The 18601-nt window shown below is 41.4% G+C and overlaps 1 protein-coding gene across 1 annotated transcript in view; it reads left to right on the top strand.

Annotated features, from left to right (window-relative positions):
- The window catches only part of atp10d (ATPase phospholipid transporting 10D), an 81420-nt gene extending 70340 nt beyond the window's left edge, over nucleotides 1–11080 (top strand). The window contains exons 19-23 of the mRNA XM_026308073.1: nucleotides 596–796; nucleotides 1194–1274; nucleotides 1514–1618; nucleotides 1881–2068; nucleotides 10417–11080. Of these exons, the coding sequence (XP_026163858.1) occupies nucleotides 596–796; nucleotides 1194–1274; nucleotides 1514–1618; nucleotides 1881–2068; nucleotides 10417–10546 (705 nt within the window). The 3' untranslated portion in view covers nucleotides 10547–11080. The remainder of the gene's footprint in view (nucleotides 1–595; nucleotides 797–1193; nucleotides 1275–1513; nucleotides 1619–1880; nucleotides 2069–10416) is intronic.
- The last annotated feature ends 7521 nt before the right edge of the window (nucleotides 11081–18601 follow it).

Here is an 18601-nt window from a genome sequence, read left to right as displayed (position 1 = left end):
ATAAATATGGGATATGTGTCCTTTCTAATTAAACAAGCAGTTCAACATAAACAAAGCAGTTTTGATGCAGTTCCATAAAGAATTGTCCAAAATTCTTCCTGAATATTGTGCAGTTCTGATCCACAGCTACTGGAAGACCTTGTTTTGGGTTACTGATGCCAAAGGAGATTCAACTAGTTATTGAATTCAAGAGTTCACTTATTTTTTCCACCAGCACCAAAAAGGTTAAACAGTGTTCAATAAAGACGTGAAAGATTATAATTGTTTGTGCTAGTAGGTTAAATACATTGTATTTTTTTCTATCCAAGATGTACAGTAAAAGAAGATCAAATCAAATGTTATGATTATTTAAAGAAAATCAGTTATTTCAATAGGGTTTGCATACTTTTTTTCACTACTGCATGTGTGTAATTTGAAAATAATGCCATTGCATCCAGTGATACCATAAAACAATGATAGTAGATTTTTTTTTTTTTTAATTATTATGGAAAAGAGGCTCCAGCAGATGCCTGTGACCCTGGTTAAGGAATAAGCGGGTATATATAATGGATGGATGGATGTAAGAATTCTCATAGCTGTTCATTTATATCCACAGATGTATGTGAATCTGCTGTTCTGGTATCAGTTTTTTTGTGGCTTCTCTGGGGGTGTCATGACCAACTCCTGGGTGCTCATCTTCTTCAATCTACTCTTTACTTCTGTCCCTCCTCTCATCTATGGTGTCCTGGACCAAGACTCATCTGCAGATAATCTGATGGGTCAGCCAGAGATCTATCAGGCTGCACAAACCACCAAGGTGACAACTCGCACAAACCAGGCCTTTTAAAATCTTAATTCACAGGTGCTGATGTTCCGTGTTTAGTTTGTCAAATACTTCCTACAATTGTCCTGTGTTCCTCAGAAAATGCATTTTTTTGTGAAATGATACAGATTAAACAGAACTGAGCTCACAACTGAGGATTTAAGATGTATTTCCCTGCACTATTGATTATGATGTGCTGATGTCATAACCCTAACCCTATTTGAATAGCTGCATGAGTCCTAGAAATCAGTCATTAGACAGTGGGGCAGTACATTCTTTTATGCTCCCATGTGGGAACGAAATGTAAAATGGACCTTATCAACAACACTGACTTCATGCCTTTTGACACTGTGTTTACTAAGACTAAGAGATTAATCCTGTTTCTGTACAGGTATATATTCCTTACATCTTCTGGATAACAGCTGTGGATGCGTTTTACCAGAGCCTTGTCTGCTTCTTTATGCCATACTGTGTAAGTATTGGGTGAAACCATTCAGTTCTGACTGTTCCTTCAGGGGTGTGTTTATTCCATTGCTTCTCCTTACATGCGTGGGGTCCAGCCAATTGAGTTTTCTGTTAAAATCTGCTCTGTGCTGTCTCTTAACTGATACCGGTATAACCTGTAATTGCATTTATTACCAGATAATAATAAACACTGCCCATACAACCCTGGTCCAAGCTGAGTGTAAGACTGTTCTGTGTTTGTCTTAGGCATTAGTAGGATCAGATGCTGGGGAGCTGTCACTTGGTTCTCTGATTAATGCCTCAGCTCTCCTCATCATCCTGCTGCACCAAGTTCTCGAGAGTCACACTCTGGTGAGACACATCGCTACACTAAAAACTATCTGAAATGTACTTTTTTTTTTTACTGTATTTTGCCTCAAATATTTTGAGTCACATGCTTACTTGTGTACCCTCAATGTATGTTTTCCTAGGATACAAAAAATGTGGAGTATGTAGACTGCAAAAACATAGTAAGAGTGCAAGCAAAAACTGACATTCAGACAAGCAGAAAGACTTAGGAATAACTGTCTCCATTAGTGTTGTGGAGTCTCATCCTCTGTATCTTGCTTTGCAGACATGGATTCATGTTGTGGTGTTGGTGCTCAGTGGTGGTTTCTACTTTGGCTTTGTGCTGCTCTTCAGCGTGTTCTGTGTGACCTGCAGCCCGCCCACCAATCCTGTTGGGGTGGAAACACAACAGATGTCTCAGCCTCTCTTCTACATCATATGTGCTCTTACTACCGTGACAGCTCTGTTACCTAGGTACAAACACATACCCTCACATCCTTGCCATATTTGAAACTTACACATTGACTTGGGCAGTGATTCTGCCCACATTAGCGTGTAAGTTTTTAAGTTTCTAGTTTTTCTGCTTTTTTGTGGAAATATAGTATGTACTCCCCATCTCTAATTCCACTGGTGTAAAGAATATATTTTCTTCTCTTTCATGGTGTGTGCTTAACTCAGCTTGAATATACACAGAGTTGATTGATTGATCTGACTCTGATCAGCTTTCCTGGAACTGAAAACTGAGTTTCCCATCTGAGGTAGCCACCTCAATGTTCAAGTTTAAGTTCAGATTGTTTACTAAATCCGCTTTCTGGAATACCCAAAACAAATCCCTAACAGCATGTAAATAAAGGAAGCCAGGCATAACACATTGAGAGCTTGTTCATCACAGGTTGCTATTGCAATATTACATTTTAATGACAGTCTGTTCCTGGTTTAATTATAACCACTTAATTCAGTCATGGATAAAGCCCAGCTGATGCAGATTCTTTGCAGGAGCACAATTATTATGCATAATTAAAAATAAAAAAAAAAAGATCTGACCAAATTTTGATCAGTCAGTCAATATTTGTTACATAAACACATATTGTACATTTCACAAAAACAAAAATATTTCCTAAAACAAAAAATAAGATGAAAATTCTGAAAACACAAAAATATTCCTTATTATGGAAAATATAATGACAATACTTCTTGCTCATAATAGGACAGGACCCAAGTGTTGCTCTGGTACTCTAGCACAAGAGTCAAGTGCAGCCCTCACATTAAAGTGAGATTAAAGATCAGTCTTGCTAATCAACATTTTATGCAGATGGAGGACTTCATCCAGCTATTACCTGTCTTCTTTCTAAAGCCTTCCTCAGTGCCTGCTCACTTGCACCCTTACTGTCGTGAACTTAAGATACAGTGATGTGAAAAAAATATTTGCTCCCTTCCTGATTTTTTTGTTTTTTGCATATTTGTCACACTTATATTTCTGGCATCTTTATTCAATTTGAAAATGCATTTTACAATTGGCAATTCAGTGTGAAAAGTGGCAATTTAATATGCAATTCATTTTGAATTATTTTGGTTAAAATTTTAAATAAAAGCAGAATCATATGTCATATTGCCATGGTTTTTGTTATTCAATTTTACAATTGGCAATTCAGTATGCAATTTGAAAATGCATACTGAAATTCACTGTGCAAAGTGGCAATTCAATATTCAATTCACTTTGAAATATTATAGGTAAAAGTTTAAATGCCACACCCAGGAATAAAGAAATCAATGAAAAAGTGGTGTGAAAGTGTTGGCCCCCTTCCTGATTTCTTTTTTTTTTGCTTGTTTGTCACACTTTGTTTCAGATCATCAAACAAATTTAAATATTAGTCAAATATAACACAAGTAAACACATCATGCAGTTTTTAAATGAAGGTTTTTATTATTAAGGGAAAGCTAATCCAAAACTACATGGCCCTGTGTAAAAAAGTGTTTGCCCCCTAAACCTAATAACTTGGTTGGGACACCCTTAGCAGCAACAACTGAAATCAATAACTTTCAATGAGTCTGTTACAGCGCTGTGGAGGAATTTTGGCCCACTCATCTTTGCAGAATTGTTGTAATTCAGCCACATTGGAGGTTTTCGAGCATGAACCTCCTTTTTAAGGTCATGCCACAGCATCTCAATCGGATTCAGGTGAGGACTTTGACTAGGCCACTCCAAAGTCTTCATTTTGTTTTTCTTTTTTTCTTTCTAAATACATTGTTCGCTTTAGCTTGATGTCACGAACAGATAGCCAGACATTCTCCCTCAGGATTTTTTGGTAGACAGCAGAATTCATGGTTCCATTTATCACAGCAAGTCTTCCAGGTCCTGAAGCAGCAAAACAGCACAGACAATCACACTACCACCACCATATTTTACTGTTGGTATGATGTTTTTTCTGAAATGCTGTGTTACTTTTACGCCAGACGTAATGGGACACACACCTTCCAAAAAGTTCAACTTTTGTCTCGTCAGTCCACAGAATATTTTCCCAAAAGTCTTGGAACATCGCTGAAGATGTGCCCAGAGGCATCAGCAGATGTATTTTCACAGTGTTCATTCAGAGTCATCAGTGACAGCCAGGAAAGACTGGATGACATCCACAAATAGCAAGCTAACTACTGGAGAGTCAGCGACAGCACGGAGAGACAGCAACGGGGGCAGAGTGGGCTGGCAACACACTCTGTGTCCTCTGAGAGGAGGACGCCCAACTAAGCTACGATGAATCTAAAGGAAAGATACACCCAGGGGTTCCCGAGAGGAGGGGGGGGAAGGGGGCCAGGCCCAGAGTCACCCCACAGTGTTCGGAACCTCTAAGTGTTGTTGACTAATCCCCTGAGTATTAAGTCAGACTGGAGATGGATTAAATGGCCTGCAGCTACCATGACATCACTGTGGAGGCAGTTTGACGACGATGTTGACCAAATTCTGGAGGCAATGGCAAGAGGAGAGGCCGGTCAGAAACTTCAAGCCATGACAACAATTATTGCCACTATAACAGCTGAACGGTTTGGGGAGGAAGAGAAGAAAAACACCAGTACATCTTACTCAAAGAACCAGAGAGCTGTGAAGATCCACAACATCAGGATGGAGATGAAGGCCCTGAAGACCCAGCACAAGGTGGCAAGAGAAGAAGCATGCATTGGCCTGGCACGGTTGATGTGCGTCCTACGGAGATCAGAGTTCTCCGCCGGGCAGAGTGGCATCGGAGGCGGAAATGTGAGAGGGCACATAAATGAGCTGCCTTTATCGCCAACCCTTTCAAGTTCACTAAAGACCTGCTGGGGCTGAAGCACAGCGGGAAACTTACCTCCTCACAGGAGGACATTGACAAACATCTTTCACAGATGTTCAGTGACCCCAAAAGAGAGCAGGAGCTGGAAGAGTGTAACATCCTCATAGATCCCCTGTTCCGGTAGTGCACTTTGACATGTCAGAGTTTCAGCTAAAGGAAGTCAGAAAGGTTGTTTGCAGAGCAAGGGCCTGCTCTGCTCCAGGACCAAGTGGCACCACATACAAAGTGTACAGGAACTGTCCCAAACTCCTGCTGCGTCTATGGAAAATCTTGCAAGTGTTTTGGCGGAAAGGGAAGATCCCAGATCAGTGGCGAGTGGCTGAAGGGGTGTGGATTCCAAAGGAGGAAAATTCCACACAGCTAGAGCAGTTCCGCATCATCTCCCTGCTGTGCGTTGCAGCGAAGATCTTCTTCAGTGCTATTTCCAAGCGGCTGTGCACCTACCTGACAAAGAACACCTATATCGATACATCAGTCCAGAAGGGTGGCATTTCAGGAATGCCGGGCTGTGTGGAGCATACTGGTGTGGTGACACAGCTAATTCAGGAGGCCAGAGAGAATAAAGGCAACCTGACAGTGTTATGGCTTGACTTGGCAACCGCATTCGCTCCATTCCACATAAGCTAGTCCAACTCACTCTGTTAAAACATCATGTCCCCAGCAGGTGTAGAGACCTCATGGCTGATTACTAAAACAACTTCAGGATGAGGCTCTTCAGGAGTAACAACATCCAGCTGGCACAAGGTGGAGATCGGTAATATCACAGGGTGTACTATCTTTGTGACATTGTTCTCCTTAGCCATGAATATGCTCATCAAGTCTGGTGAGCCAGAGTGCAGAGGGCCCCAGACAAATTCTGGACGACGGCCACCCATCAGGGCTTTCATGGATGACCTTACAGTCACACCAAAATCAGTCCCAGGCTGCCAGTGGATCCTGAAGGGACTTGAAAAGCTGGTGGAGTGGGCCCAGATGAGTTTCAAACCTGCCAAGTTGAGATCTATGGTGCTGAGGAAAGGAAAGGTGGAGGACAAGTTCCGGTTCTACATCGCAGGCATAGCCATCCCAGCGATTACAGAGAAGCCAGTCAAAAGCCTGGGGAAGGTTTTTGACAGTTGTTTGAGAGACACAACATCAATCCAGTTAATCTGAAAGAGTTGGATGGGTGGCTGAAATCTGTGGACAAGTCCGGCCTACCTGGAAAGTTCAAAGCCTGGATATATCAACTTGGCATTCTGCCCAGGATCCTGTGGCCCCTAGTCGTATATGCCATCCCAATCTCTACTGTTATGACCCTGGGTCATTAATAATGTTGTGCTGTGATTTATCATTGTGATTGTTGTCAGCTCTCTCTCCTCCCCGGTTCTTGGTGTGTGTGTGTGTGTGTGTGTGTGTGTGTGTGTGAGAGAGAGAAAGAATGAGTGGGCGTGGAGTTATAGGTGGATCCATGGGGATTGGCCCATTTGAATTAAGTTGCTATTTCAGGATTGGTCCAGCCCCTGGTCCCTGAAGCACCAACTGAAAGTAGCCTGGACCCCACTCCACTTCTGGCACTCCCAAGGGAGCCAGCACGCTGTGTATTATGAATTCTGTGTACTTGTGTGTCTTAACATTAGAGAAATGAAGTTGTAAACACAGTAAATGTTACACTGTCCATATTGCACAAGGTAGCATTTGATAGGAGTGAACCGCCCTTTTATTTTGTATTTGATTTTTCTCCTGTTGTTCAATTCAATTCAATTCAATTCAATTTTATTTGTATAGCGCCAAATCACAATACAAATCATCTCAAGGCACTTTACAAAAACTAAAACTAAAAACCCAACAATTCCCTTATGAGCAAGCACTTGGCGACAGTGGAGAGGAAAAAACTCCCTTTAACGGAAGAAAAAAACCTCCAGCAGAACCGGGCTCAGTTTGGGCGGCCATCTGCCTCGACCGGTTGGGGTGAGTGGATAGAGCAGAGAGAAAAGAACAGCAACAATAAACAACAAATAGACACTGCAAGTTGGTGGGGCCAGTAACTGCACATCAGCGATAAACAGCTCCAGGACCAGGGACACCTGCAGAAGGTACAGAGAGAGAGAGAGAGAGAGAGAGAGGGAGGGAGAGAGCACAAGGTTAGTAACATTCAATGTTGTTGGATTTAGGAGTTCAGCTTTTCTTTAGTTTTGTTTGGTCAGGTAAGGGTAGGGTTTGTATTAGAATTTTGGTTTGTTGTTTTGGGCATTTGTTTGACTCTAAGGCCATAAATTGCTACCCTCTACGTTAAAATCGTTTGTGCTGCTGGTTTCTTCTTGAGAGTGGGGAAGCGGGAGAAGGCACCCATGTTACGTCCGGGTTTCCCCTAGGCCGGGGCATAACATTACAGTCGAGACCTTAGAGAGGAAAGTCAGCAACCACCTTCGGAGATGGCTTGGACTACTAAAGAGCTTGAGCAGCATCACTCTCTATGGGTGCAACAACAAGCTGCAGCTGCCCTGGAGGAGGAATTCAAGGTGACAAGAGCAAGAGAAGTGATGCAATATAGGGACTCAAGCGACTTGAAGGTGGCCAAAGCTGGAATCCAAGTGAGGACTGGCAGGAAGTGGAGGGCGGAGGAGGCTGTTCAAGAGGCAGAGGCAAGGCTGCGTCACAAGAGTGTTGTGGGAGTGGACACACAAGACCGTGCAGGGCTAGGATCCTTTCCAATTCCCCAACTAAGCACCAGAGGAAAGGAGAGGCCAAGCCCATCTAATCTGCACACATGGGGCATAGCAGAGTCACCAGCATGGCCTCTGTGTTCCAAGCGAGGAACCCTTGAGCATATCCTCAGCAGCTGCACTACAGCCCTTGGAGAAGGATGGTACCTTTGGAGGCATGACCTTGAGACCATCACTGAAGCCATTAGCACAGGACTTGAGTGGGAAAAGCAATACTGTCCCTCAAAGAAAACCATCGCCTTTGTCAGAGCAGGGGAGCAAGTTACCCCTGCATCTAGAAGAACACCTGCAAGCATCCTGACCTCTGCAAGAGACTGGCAGCTTTTGGAGGACCTCAAGTGGCAGCTAAAGTTCCCCAGCCACATTGCTGCTACTACCCTGCGTCCAGACATTGTCCTTGTGTCTGAGAAAACTAAGCAGGCCGTGCTGCTGGGCTAATAGTCCCATGGGAAGATCGCCTGGAAGAAGCATTTGAGAGGAAGCTCTCAAAGTACACGGGACTGGTCAGCGACTGTCAGCAGGCTGGATGGAGCGCAAGATGCCTCCCAGTGGAGGTGGGTTGCAGAGGTTTTGCAGCCTATTCTTTGGCCAGAGCTTTCAGTTATTTGGGCATCAAGGGAGAGAGGAAGAGGAGAGCCATCCGCAGTACCACCTCGGCAGAGCCGAGGTTTGATCAGCCTCAGTTGGGTTACCTGGATGAGGGTGTATGATGTTGAAAGACCCGAAACACCCAATGATTTCAGGAACATCACTGAAGATGTGCCCAGAGGCATCAGCAGATGTATTTTCACAGGGGATCATCAAAATGTTTTCTGGCAAAACTGAGATGAGCCTTTATGTTCTTTTTACTCAGCAGCAGTTTTCGTTTTGGAACTCTGCCATGCAGACCATTTTTGCCCAGTCTCTTTCTTATGGTGGAGTCATGAACAGTGACTTTAACTGAGGCAAGTGAGGCCTGCAGTTCTTTGGATGTTGTTGTGGGGTCTTTTGTGATCTCTTGGATGAGTCGTCGCTGCGCTCTTGGGGTAATTTTGGTCGGCTGGCCACTCCTGGCCACACTGTTCCATGTTTGTCCATTTGTAGATAATGGCTCTCACTGTGGTTCGCTGCAGTCCCAAAGCTTTAGAAATGGCTTTATAACTTTTTCCAGACTGATAGATCTCAGTTACTTTCTTTCTCATACTTTCTTGTTTTTGAATTTCTTTGGATCTCGGGATGAGATGATGTCTAGCTTTTGAGGATCTTTTGGTCTACTTCACTTTGTAAAGTAGTATTTAAGTAATTTCTTGATTGTGAACGGGTGTGGCAGTAATCAGGCATGGGTGTGGCTAGAGGAACTGAACTCAGGTGTGATAAACACAGTTAAGTTATGTTTTAACGGGGGGAGAACACTTTTTCACACAGGGCCATGTAGTTTTGGATTTTGTTTTCCCTTAATAAAAACCTTCATTTAAAAACTGCATGGTGTGTTTACTTCTGTTATCTTTGACTAATATTTAAATTTGTTTGATGATTTGAAACAAAGTGTGACAAACACGGAAAAAAATAGGAAATCAGGAAGGGGGCCAACACTTTTTCACACCACTGTAAATAGAACCTGTCTAACAAAGAGAAGCATGTTGAAAGATCTGAAAGAAGCGTTGCTCCACTCCACTACTTCTCCATTTTATAACCTGAAATGTTTTGGTTTTCTGAAATGTCTTTGTGTTTTGTGAATTGTTGTTATGCACTACAGGGTCAGGTCACAGTACACATAACATAAAGAAGCGTTTTTGATAATGATCTCTTCAATTTTATTATTAGAAAATAGGCAAGGCAAGGCAAGCTATTTATATGGCGCAATTCATGCACAGAGTAATTCAAAGTGCTTTACAGAAATAAAAGACAAGTTAAAAGTACATATGCAAAAATCAAAACAAGAAACAGAAACTAGTAAAAATGAACTTGAAATAAAATTAAAGGAGAATGAGTGCAGATAAAACACTTTCAGTTGTCATATGCAGAGCTAATAAGAAGCATTTTAGCTTGGACTTAAACATTGTCAGAGATGAGGATTGTCTAACATCATCAGGAAGACTATTCCAGATTTTAACTGCATAAAAGTGAAATACTGCTTCTCCATGTTTTGTCCTGACTCTGGGCACAAGCAGAAGGCCTGTCCCTGATGTTCTCAGAGTCTGAGATGGTTCATATGGCACCAACATATCAGAGATGTACTGTGGTGCTGAGCCATGAAGAGACTTATACACAAACAGTGATGTTTTAAAGTCTATTCTCTGAGATACAGGAAGCCCATGCAGAGGTCTGATAGCAGTAGTAACGTGGTTGTACTTACTGGTTCTACTCAGGACCCAAGCAGCAGCATTCTGCATGTACTGCAGCTGCTTTACAGCTCATTTTGAGAGCCCTGTGAGCAGGCTGTTAGAGTAATCTAACCTGCTGGAGATAAATGCATGGATGAGTCTCTCGAAGTCTGGTTTAGACATGATCCCTTTGAGTCTAAGTAGTGATCAAAGTTTTTTTTCTGTAATTGTATAAACTACTTTATTAGTCATTGAAATTACACATGGACAAAGGACACAGCTCACACCGCAATCCTTATCTTATTTCCAGTTCTTTCATATTCATAATTAAAGTGAAATAGTGAATTTCTATTTGTAAATATAGTGTAAAAGCAATGAACCCTAATTTTATTGTGTCCCTTTACTTCTGAAACAAAACCAGAGCCCTTGAGGTTGCTCAAACATATCTTTGTCATTTCTTTACTGTGGCTGACATTGTCCTGTGTTTTTTCCAGAGTGTTCTTTCGAGCTGTGTACAACACCTTACACCCTTCTGCTGCTCTGAGATTGGCACATATGGATAAAATGGATTCAACAAGAATGCGATGCTGGAACCTGAGCCACTCCAGAGTCAATGGACTATAAGTGTTCCAACAACCCCAGCCTGGAGCTCAACACAGCCTCAGTGGTGTCCTGACCTTCCTCTGTGCACACAGCACAGCAGATGTACTGTGGTGCTGGGCCATGAAGTGTTTGATCTGGCCAGGCACAGAAAGACCAAAAGTTCATAAAAACCTCTGCTGATGGTGACATGCTAAATTCATGTGCATATAGAGAAGAATCCTGCCAGAGAAGAATGCAGTTATTATGGAGAAAGAGCCTAGAGCAGTATCAGTACCATTGCTGTATGTGATTTAGGTCATGGTCTCATTCATTCTTCTGCTAAAGATCCTAACTATACTTACTACACTTCCGTAACTTGAATTTACATTGCCTGAGGATGACCGAACATACTAGTATGTTCACAGTTGTTCAAAGGTGTTGGGTTTCTGCTTACCTCTGGCTCTGGCAGAAACGCTTCTAAAATTAAAATCTACATCATGCTGCCTTGATATTACCAACAAATTTTTTTTTTAAATGTTTTTAACAGCTTAGCTCCAGATGTATTGCAGATTGTCAATAGTTCTCTTCAGTCAGGGCAGTTTCCCCAGGCCTTAAAAACTGCTGTTATAACTACAGGCCAATATCAAATCTTCCATTTTTGGGAAAAATAATTGAAATAAACAAATTCATAGATTTATGGTGCAGAACAATCTTTTTAATGCACTTCAGTCTGGATTTCGTGCACACCACAGCACTGAGACTGCACTTATTAAAATTTTAAATGATTTACATTTGAATAATGATGAATCCAAAACCTCTGTTTTAGTACTACTGGATCTCAGTGCTGCATTTGACACAGTTGATCATGATGTGCTGCTTGATAGACTAGAAACGTGGGTGGGAGTTACTGGCACAGTATTAAATTGACTAAAATCTTACTTACAAGATAGAGTGTTTTGTCTCACTTGGTAATTATGAGTCTGAGCGAACAAAAATTAAATGTGGGGTTCCTCAAGGGTCTATTCTTGGTCCTGTCATTCAATATCTACATGCTGCCCCTTGCTCAGATTATGGAATACTACAACATTGACTACCATACCTATGCAGATGACACCCAACTTTATATATCAGTATCATCTCATGGTTATAGTCCTCTAATTTCATTAGGTGAGTGTATTAATCAAGTCAAAGAATGGATGTGCCAGAATTTTCTCCAGCTCAATACAGACAAGACAGAAGTGATTGTTTTTGGCCCCAAAAATGAAAAGTCAAAGGTCATTGCTCACCTTGACTTCATGTCATTGAAAGCTACAAATCAAGCCAGAAACCTTGGTGTAATCATTGACTCAGACCTGAATTTTAACAACCACATAAAATCCATCACTAAATCTTCCTATTACCACCTGAAAAACATTGCTAGAATAAAAGGTTTTCTGTCTAAACAAGATGCAGAAAAACTTGTTCATGCATTTATCTTCAATAGGTTAGATTATTGTAATGGCTTGTTTACAGGTCTTAGCAAAAAGTCAATCAGGCAGCTGCAGCTAATCCAGAATGCTGCTGCCAGACTCCTTTACAAACACCAAGAAACTGGACATTATCACACCAGTTCTTAGATCACTACACTGGCTTCCCGTTAGTCAAAGGATAGATTTTAAAATCTTATTGCTAGTCTATAAAGCACTAAATGGTTGTGGACCAAAATATAATCAAGATGTATTAGTTCCCTATGAGGTTTCCAGACCCCTCAGGTCATCTGGGACAGGTCTACTGTGTGTTCCCAGAACCAGAACCAAACAAAGTGAAGCATTCAGTTACTATGCTCCTCACTTGTGGAACAAACTTCCTGAACACCTGAGGTCTGCTCAAACTGTCAGCTCATTCAAATCAGGACTGAAAACACTGTTGTTTACTGCTGCCTTCAAATAATTGTTCATCCTTGTTTTCTTAATGTGATTTTATGTCTTATTTTAATTTACTTTATTTGATTTAAATTTATTTTATGTTTAATGTCTTTGTTTTTAGATGCTCTTTTCAATGCTTTTAATGTAATTATATGCCTTGTAAAGAACTTTGAATTACGTAGTGTATGAATGGTGCTATACAAATAAATTTGCCTTGCCTTACCTGTGCACTTGCTGTCACTGCAATGGAATGGGGCTTGTGTTGCAGTGCTGTTCATAATGATCCACACTGTTGTGTAATCACTTTGTTTCAAAGTAATGAATCATCACATCACAAAAAAAAAAAAAATCAGTAAATAATTAATATCCACATCTGTTAAGGAATGTATAAACATCAAATTATGAAGAGCCATATGTAATAATACAAAGCCAAAACTTGTTAAATATGTATTACAATTGATAGAAAGCCAACAATAAATGGCCTTGCATCAAATAATGAACACAGAGGTTGAATTATGAAATGTGGCCATTTAATTGAGGCGGCTGTGGCCCAGGAGGTAGAGTTGGTCGACCATGAACCAGAGCGTTGGTGGTTTGATCCTTGGTTTCCCTAGTCCACAGGCCGAAGTGTCCTGGGGCAAGACCCTGAACCCCAGTGGCTGTTCCACCGGTATATGAATGTGTGAGCATTTGTGTGAGTGAGTGAGTGAGTGAGTGGACAAATAGTGTAAAAGAGCTTTGAGTATACTTGAGTGTAGAAAAGGGCTATATAAGTTACAATCTTCAGGACATAATATTAAACAGAAAAAGACTGAAGCTGAGCTTTTGACTGAGGTAGTATTGGACTGAGCCTCACAAACAAGGACTAAATAGATCTTAAAAAATCAAGAATTAAATATGATTATTCGTAATATTTTACAGCTCAGTTTATATTTATATTAATAATGATTGAAGCCATGGTTGAAGTTTGATATACTCATATATACTGCAGTTTGAGTTTGCATGTTCTCCCTGTGCTTGCGTGGGTTTACTCCGGGTACTCCGGTTTCCTCCCACAGTCCAAAAACATGCATGTCAGGTTGATTGGTGACTCTAAAATTGCCCGTAGGAGTGAGTGTGAGTGTGTGAGGTTGTCTGTCTTTGTGTGTCTATATGTGGCCCTGCGACAGACTGGTGACCTGTCCAGGGTGTACCCCTGCCTTCCACCCGAGAGAGAGCTGGGATAGGCTCCAGCAGATCCCCGTGACCCTGAACAAGGAAAAAGCGGGTATAGAAGATGGATGGATGGATGGATACTGCAGTTTAAAGGGATCAAACAGCATCATGTCATTAATGCTGTATTTTACCTCCATACCTACCAAACTTTGTTTACATTTTTGTAGACTGTTTTCAAATGCATATAGTGCATTGTTAGATATTTCCAGTCAAAGGATGAAACATTGATCTGGACATCCATCCCTTCCAGTGACAGATGATGCATTTTGACAGCAGAGACAGCAGAGAGAGACAAGCACATTCCAACCGCATATGCAAGGTCTCATATTGATGACATAAAGTCCACTTTTGACCTGTTTCTGACCAAGCCTGTTGAAGAGGTGGTGCTGAACATGACAAACAAGCAGGGATGACACGTGTATGATATGTAAGTGGAAAAGGATGGATTGAATGGGCCTGCAGGCATATGTGGATATGTTGATTCCCGCTGGCATGTACCGATCCAGTAAAATTACAGCTAGTTTATGGCATCCAGGCACTGATGTGACTGTGGATAAGTGGCTGTTCCTCTCCAGAGGTCGCTGTCTATTCCAACAGCACATTCCAAGTAAACCAGGAAAATATGGGATAAAACTATGGGCAGTATGCAATGCCAGGTCCAGCTATGCATTGAACATACACTGGCAAAGCTGCTGGTGTGCAGTCAGAAAAAAATCAAGTTGTCCCTGGCATGACAGAAAATCTCCAGGGCAAAACAATCACCTGTAACAACTTCTTTACGTCACATGCCCTTGGCGTGCAGCTGTTGTAAAGAAAGATGTTCATGTTGGGAACAGTATGGATAAATAATCCATACTGTTTCTACCTGCACCGGTGTCTAAAATGGACAGGGCTTGGTTCTCATCTAAGTTTGCTTTCACCGAGACCCATGCTCTGGTGTCCTATCACCTCAAAAAACAGAAAAATGTTCTTCTGATGAACACTTTGCGTTGAGATGGTGCTGTGCGCACTTGGGATAACAAAATCATTGAAGATTACAATCACAACAAAGGAGGTTTCGATAACCTTGACAAGGTAATGCATTCATAATATTTATATTATATCTGGAAATGATGATGCATTGAATTTGTCTGTAGGAAAATAAATTTACATTTCTGATTTTTTTTTTTTTTTTTTCCAGGTTGCCAGTGTGTACACGTGCAAAAGAATGACAGCCCACTGGCCCCTCATTGTCTTCTACAACATTCTCATATGTCTGCATACAACTCCTTTGTCCTGTGGTCTGAGATCAAGCCAGCATGGAATCAGGGGAAGTACAGCAGGAGGAGGCTGTTCTTAGAGGGGCTGGGGCGACAACACATCATACATCACATCAAGCGACGCAAAGTCAGCATTAAGCTGCATTTCTGCTGCTCTTCCTTCTCTAGTAAACTCACAATTTGAACTATTTGTATTTTCACAGTGATTTGTTATAATGAAGTTTGACAGATTATTCGCTGCACACCAGTCAGATTGGTTATGGAGATCCAGCAGTTCTGCAGGGCGGCTGTGACTCAGGAGGCAAAGCAGGTTAACCATAAACCAGAGAGTTGGTGGTTTGATCCTTGGCTTCCCTGATCCATGGATTGAAGTGTCAACCCCAAGTTGCCCCCGGTGGCTGCTCTACCAGTGTATGAAGTGACTGTATGGGTGAATGGACAAATAGTGTAAAAAAAGTGCTAGAACAGTGCTATACAAGTTTAAGACCATTGCTCCAGCTGTCCCTCCTGGCCGATCACCCAAAAGAAGTAGCCAGACTGATCTCAAAACATTGAAAATGTGCCAAAAATGCAATGCATACATCTTGGGTGATAATTTATACTTTTTGCTCAAACCAGACAGGGTCCATTAAAAAAACTGAAGTGCTTTAAAATGGCATCCTGACTCAACTTTGACATATACCAGTCTGTGATGATCTATCAATACACGTAACTGATTTTATTTTTATACAAAAACAAGGCTGAGTTCATGTAAATGAGTGTTATTGGCCTTAAATTTCAAATGGAATTTAAAAAATGGTATTAATGTTTTTAAATGAAGTTATTAAAGGTGTAAGACAGAACTGGGTGAAATATCCACTTTATATTCTTTAAATAACCAAATTCAATTCAATTCAATTCAATTCAATTTTATTTGTATAGCGCCAAATCACAATACAAATCATCTCAAGACACTGTAAAAAAACTAAAACTAAAAACCCAACAATTCCCTTATGAGCAAGCACTTGGCGACAGTGGAGAGGAAAAAACTCCCTTTAACGGAAGAAAAAAACCTCCAGCAGAACCGGGCTCAGTTTGGGCGGCCATCTGCCTCGACCGGTTGGGGTGAGTGGATAGAGCAGAGAGAAAAGAACAGCAACAATAAACAACAAATAGACACTGCAAGGTGGTGGGGCCAGTAACTGCACATCAGCAATATACAGCTCCAGGACCAGGGACACCTGCAGAAGGTACAGAGAGAGAGAGAGAGAGAGAGAGGGAGGGAGAGAGCACAAACTAGGGGAGAGAGAGAGCACAAGGTTAGTAACATTCAATGGTGGAATATACATGAGGTGGGAGAGAAGGGGGGGGGGGTTAGGGTAGGGGAGCTCAGTGCACCGATGGTCCTCGGGCAGTCTAGGCCTATAGCAGCATAACTAACTAAGGGATGGTTCAGGGTTGCCTGAAGCCAGCCCTAACTATATGCTTTGTCAAAGAGGAAGGTTTTAAGTCTAGCCTTAAAAGTACAGAGAGTGTCTGCCTCCTGAACCCATGCTGAGAGCTGGTTCCACAGGAGAGGAGCTTGATAGCTAAAGGCTCTGCCTCCCATTCTGCTTTTGAGAACTCTGGGAACCACAAGTAGGCCTGCACTCTGAGAGCGAAGTGGTCTATTGGGATAATATGGTACTATGAGGTCTTTAAGGTATGAAGGAGCTTGATTATGAAGGGATTTGTATGTGAGAAGAAGGATTTTAAATTCTATTCTATATTTTACAGGGAGCCAATGAAGAGAAGCCAATATAGGAGAAATATGATCTCTCTTGCTAGTTCCTGTCAGGACTCTGGCTGCGGCATTCTGGATTAATTGGAGGCTTTTTATTAAGGTATTAGGACATCCAGATAGTAATGAGTTACAGTAATCTAGCCTTGAGGAAACAAATGCATGGACTAGTTTTTCTGCATCATTTTGAGACAGGATGTTCCTAATTTTGGAAATGTTGCGCAGGTGAAAGAATGCAGTTCTAGAAATTTGTTTTATGTGTGAGTTAAAGGACATGTCCTGGTCAAAAATAACTCCAAGGTTTTTTACAGTAGTGCTGGAGGCCAGGGCTATGCCATCTAGAGTAGCTATAATTTTAGAAAAGTTATTTCTGAGATTTTTAGGCCCAAATATAATGACTTCTGTTTTCTCCGAGTTTAAAAGTAAAAAGTTACTGGTCATCCAGGCCTTTATGTCAGTTAGACAGGCTTGAAGTCTGGTTAACTGGTTTGTGTTAACAGGTTTAATAGATAGATATAACTGAGTGTCATCCGCATAGCAGTGGTAATTAATAGAGTGCTTCCTAATGATATATCCTAAAGGAAGCATGTACAGGGTGAACAGAATCGGTCCTAGCACAGAACCTTGTGGAACTCCATAACTAACTTTTGTTCGTGTGGAAGGTTCATCATGGACATGAACAAACTGACTGTCCGATAAATAGGATTGGAACCACTTTAACGCTGTTCCTCTGATACCAATCACATGCTCCAGTCTCTGTAATAAGATGTTGTGGTCAATGGTGTCGAATGCTGCACTAAGGTCTAGGAGGACAAGTATCGAAACAAGTCCATTATCTGAGGCTAAGAGAAGATCGTTGGTAACTTTCAACAGTGCTGTTTCTGTACTATGATGTGCTCTAAATCCTGATTGGAAATCTTCAAATAGTTCATTCCTGTGTAAGTGGTCTGATAGCTGCTTAGCAACAGCTTTTTCTAGGATTTTAGAAATAAATGGCAGGTTGGATATTGGTCTATAATTAGCCAAGACTCCTGGATCAAGACTAGGCTTTTTGAGTAAAGGTTTGATTACTGCAGTCTTAAAGGCCTGTGGTACGTAGCCTGATACTAGAGATAAATTTACCAAGTCCAATAAAGATGAGTTCATTAATGGCAGGGTGCCTTTAAGCAGTCTAGTCGGGATGGGGTCCAAGAGACACGTTGATGATTTCGATGAAGCAACTACTGATGTAAATTCAGAGAGATCTATAGGAGAGAAGCAGTCTAAACATAACTGAGGTCCTACAGATGATTCAAGAGCTACTGTAGTAAAAGATTCATTTATTGCAGGTATAGGAAGCACCTGCTGAATTTTATCTCTAATAGTTGTGATTTTATTTGTAAAGAAACTCATAAATTCATCACTGCTGAGAGCTAAGGGAACACTGGGCTCAACGGAGCTGTGACTTTTTGTCAGCCTGGCTACAGTGCTGAAAAGAAACCTGGGATTGTTCTTATTTTCCTCTATTAGTGATGAATAGTATGCAGTTCTGGCTTTACGGAGAGCTTTTTTATATGTTAGTAGACTGTTTTTCCAGGCTAGAAAAATTTCCTCTAAGTTTGTGGAACGCCACTTCCTTTCCAGCCTTCGTGATGCCTGCTTTAAGGTACGAACATGTAAATTATACCATGGGGCTAGTCTTCTCTGAATCACTAACTTCTTTTTCAGAGGGGCTACAGAATCTAGCGTTTCACGCAGTGAGGTTACAGCGCTGTCAACAACATGATCAATTTGGTAGGGAGTAGGATTAAGGCAGCTGCCCTCCACTATGTTTATACTTGGCATAGATGCAAATAAAGATGGAATTATTTTCTTAAATTTATTAACAGCGTTGTCGGATAAACATCTGCTGTAGTGGAATTTTCTTCCAGACGCTGCATGATCCATCATTTTAAATTCAAAAGTTATTAAAGAATGATCT

Source organism: Mastacembelus armatus, chromosome 22, assembly GCF_900324485.2.
Source record: "Mastacembelus armatus chromosome 22, fMasArm1.2, whole genome shotgun sequence".
NCBI classification, from domain to species: domain Eukaryota; kingdom Metazoa; phylum Chordata; class Actinopteri; order Synbranchiformes; family Mastacembelidae; genus Mastacembelus; species Mastacembelus armatus.
The sequence above is the reverse complement of the archived record's forward strand: the minus strand, read 5'-3'. Positions and strand labels throughout refer to the sequence as shown.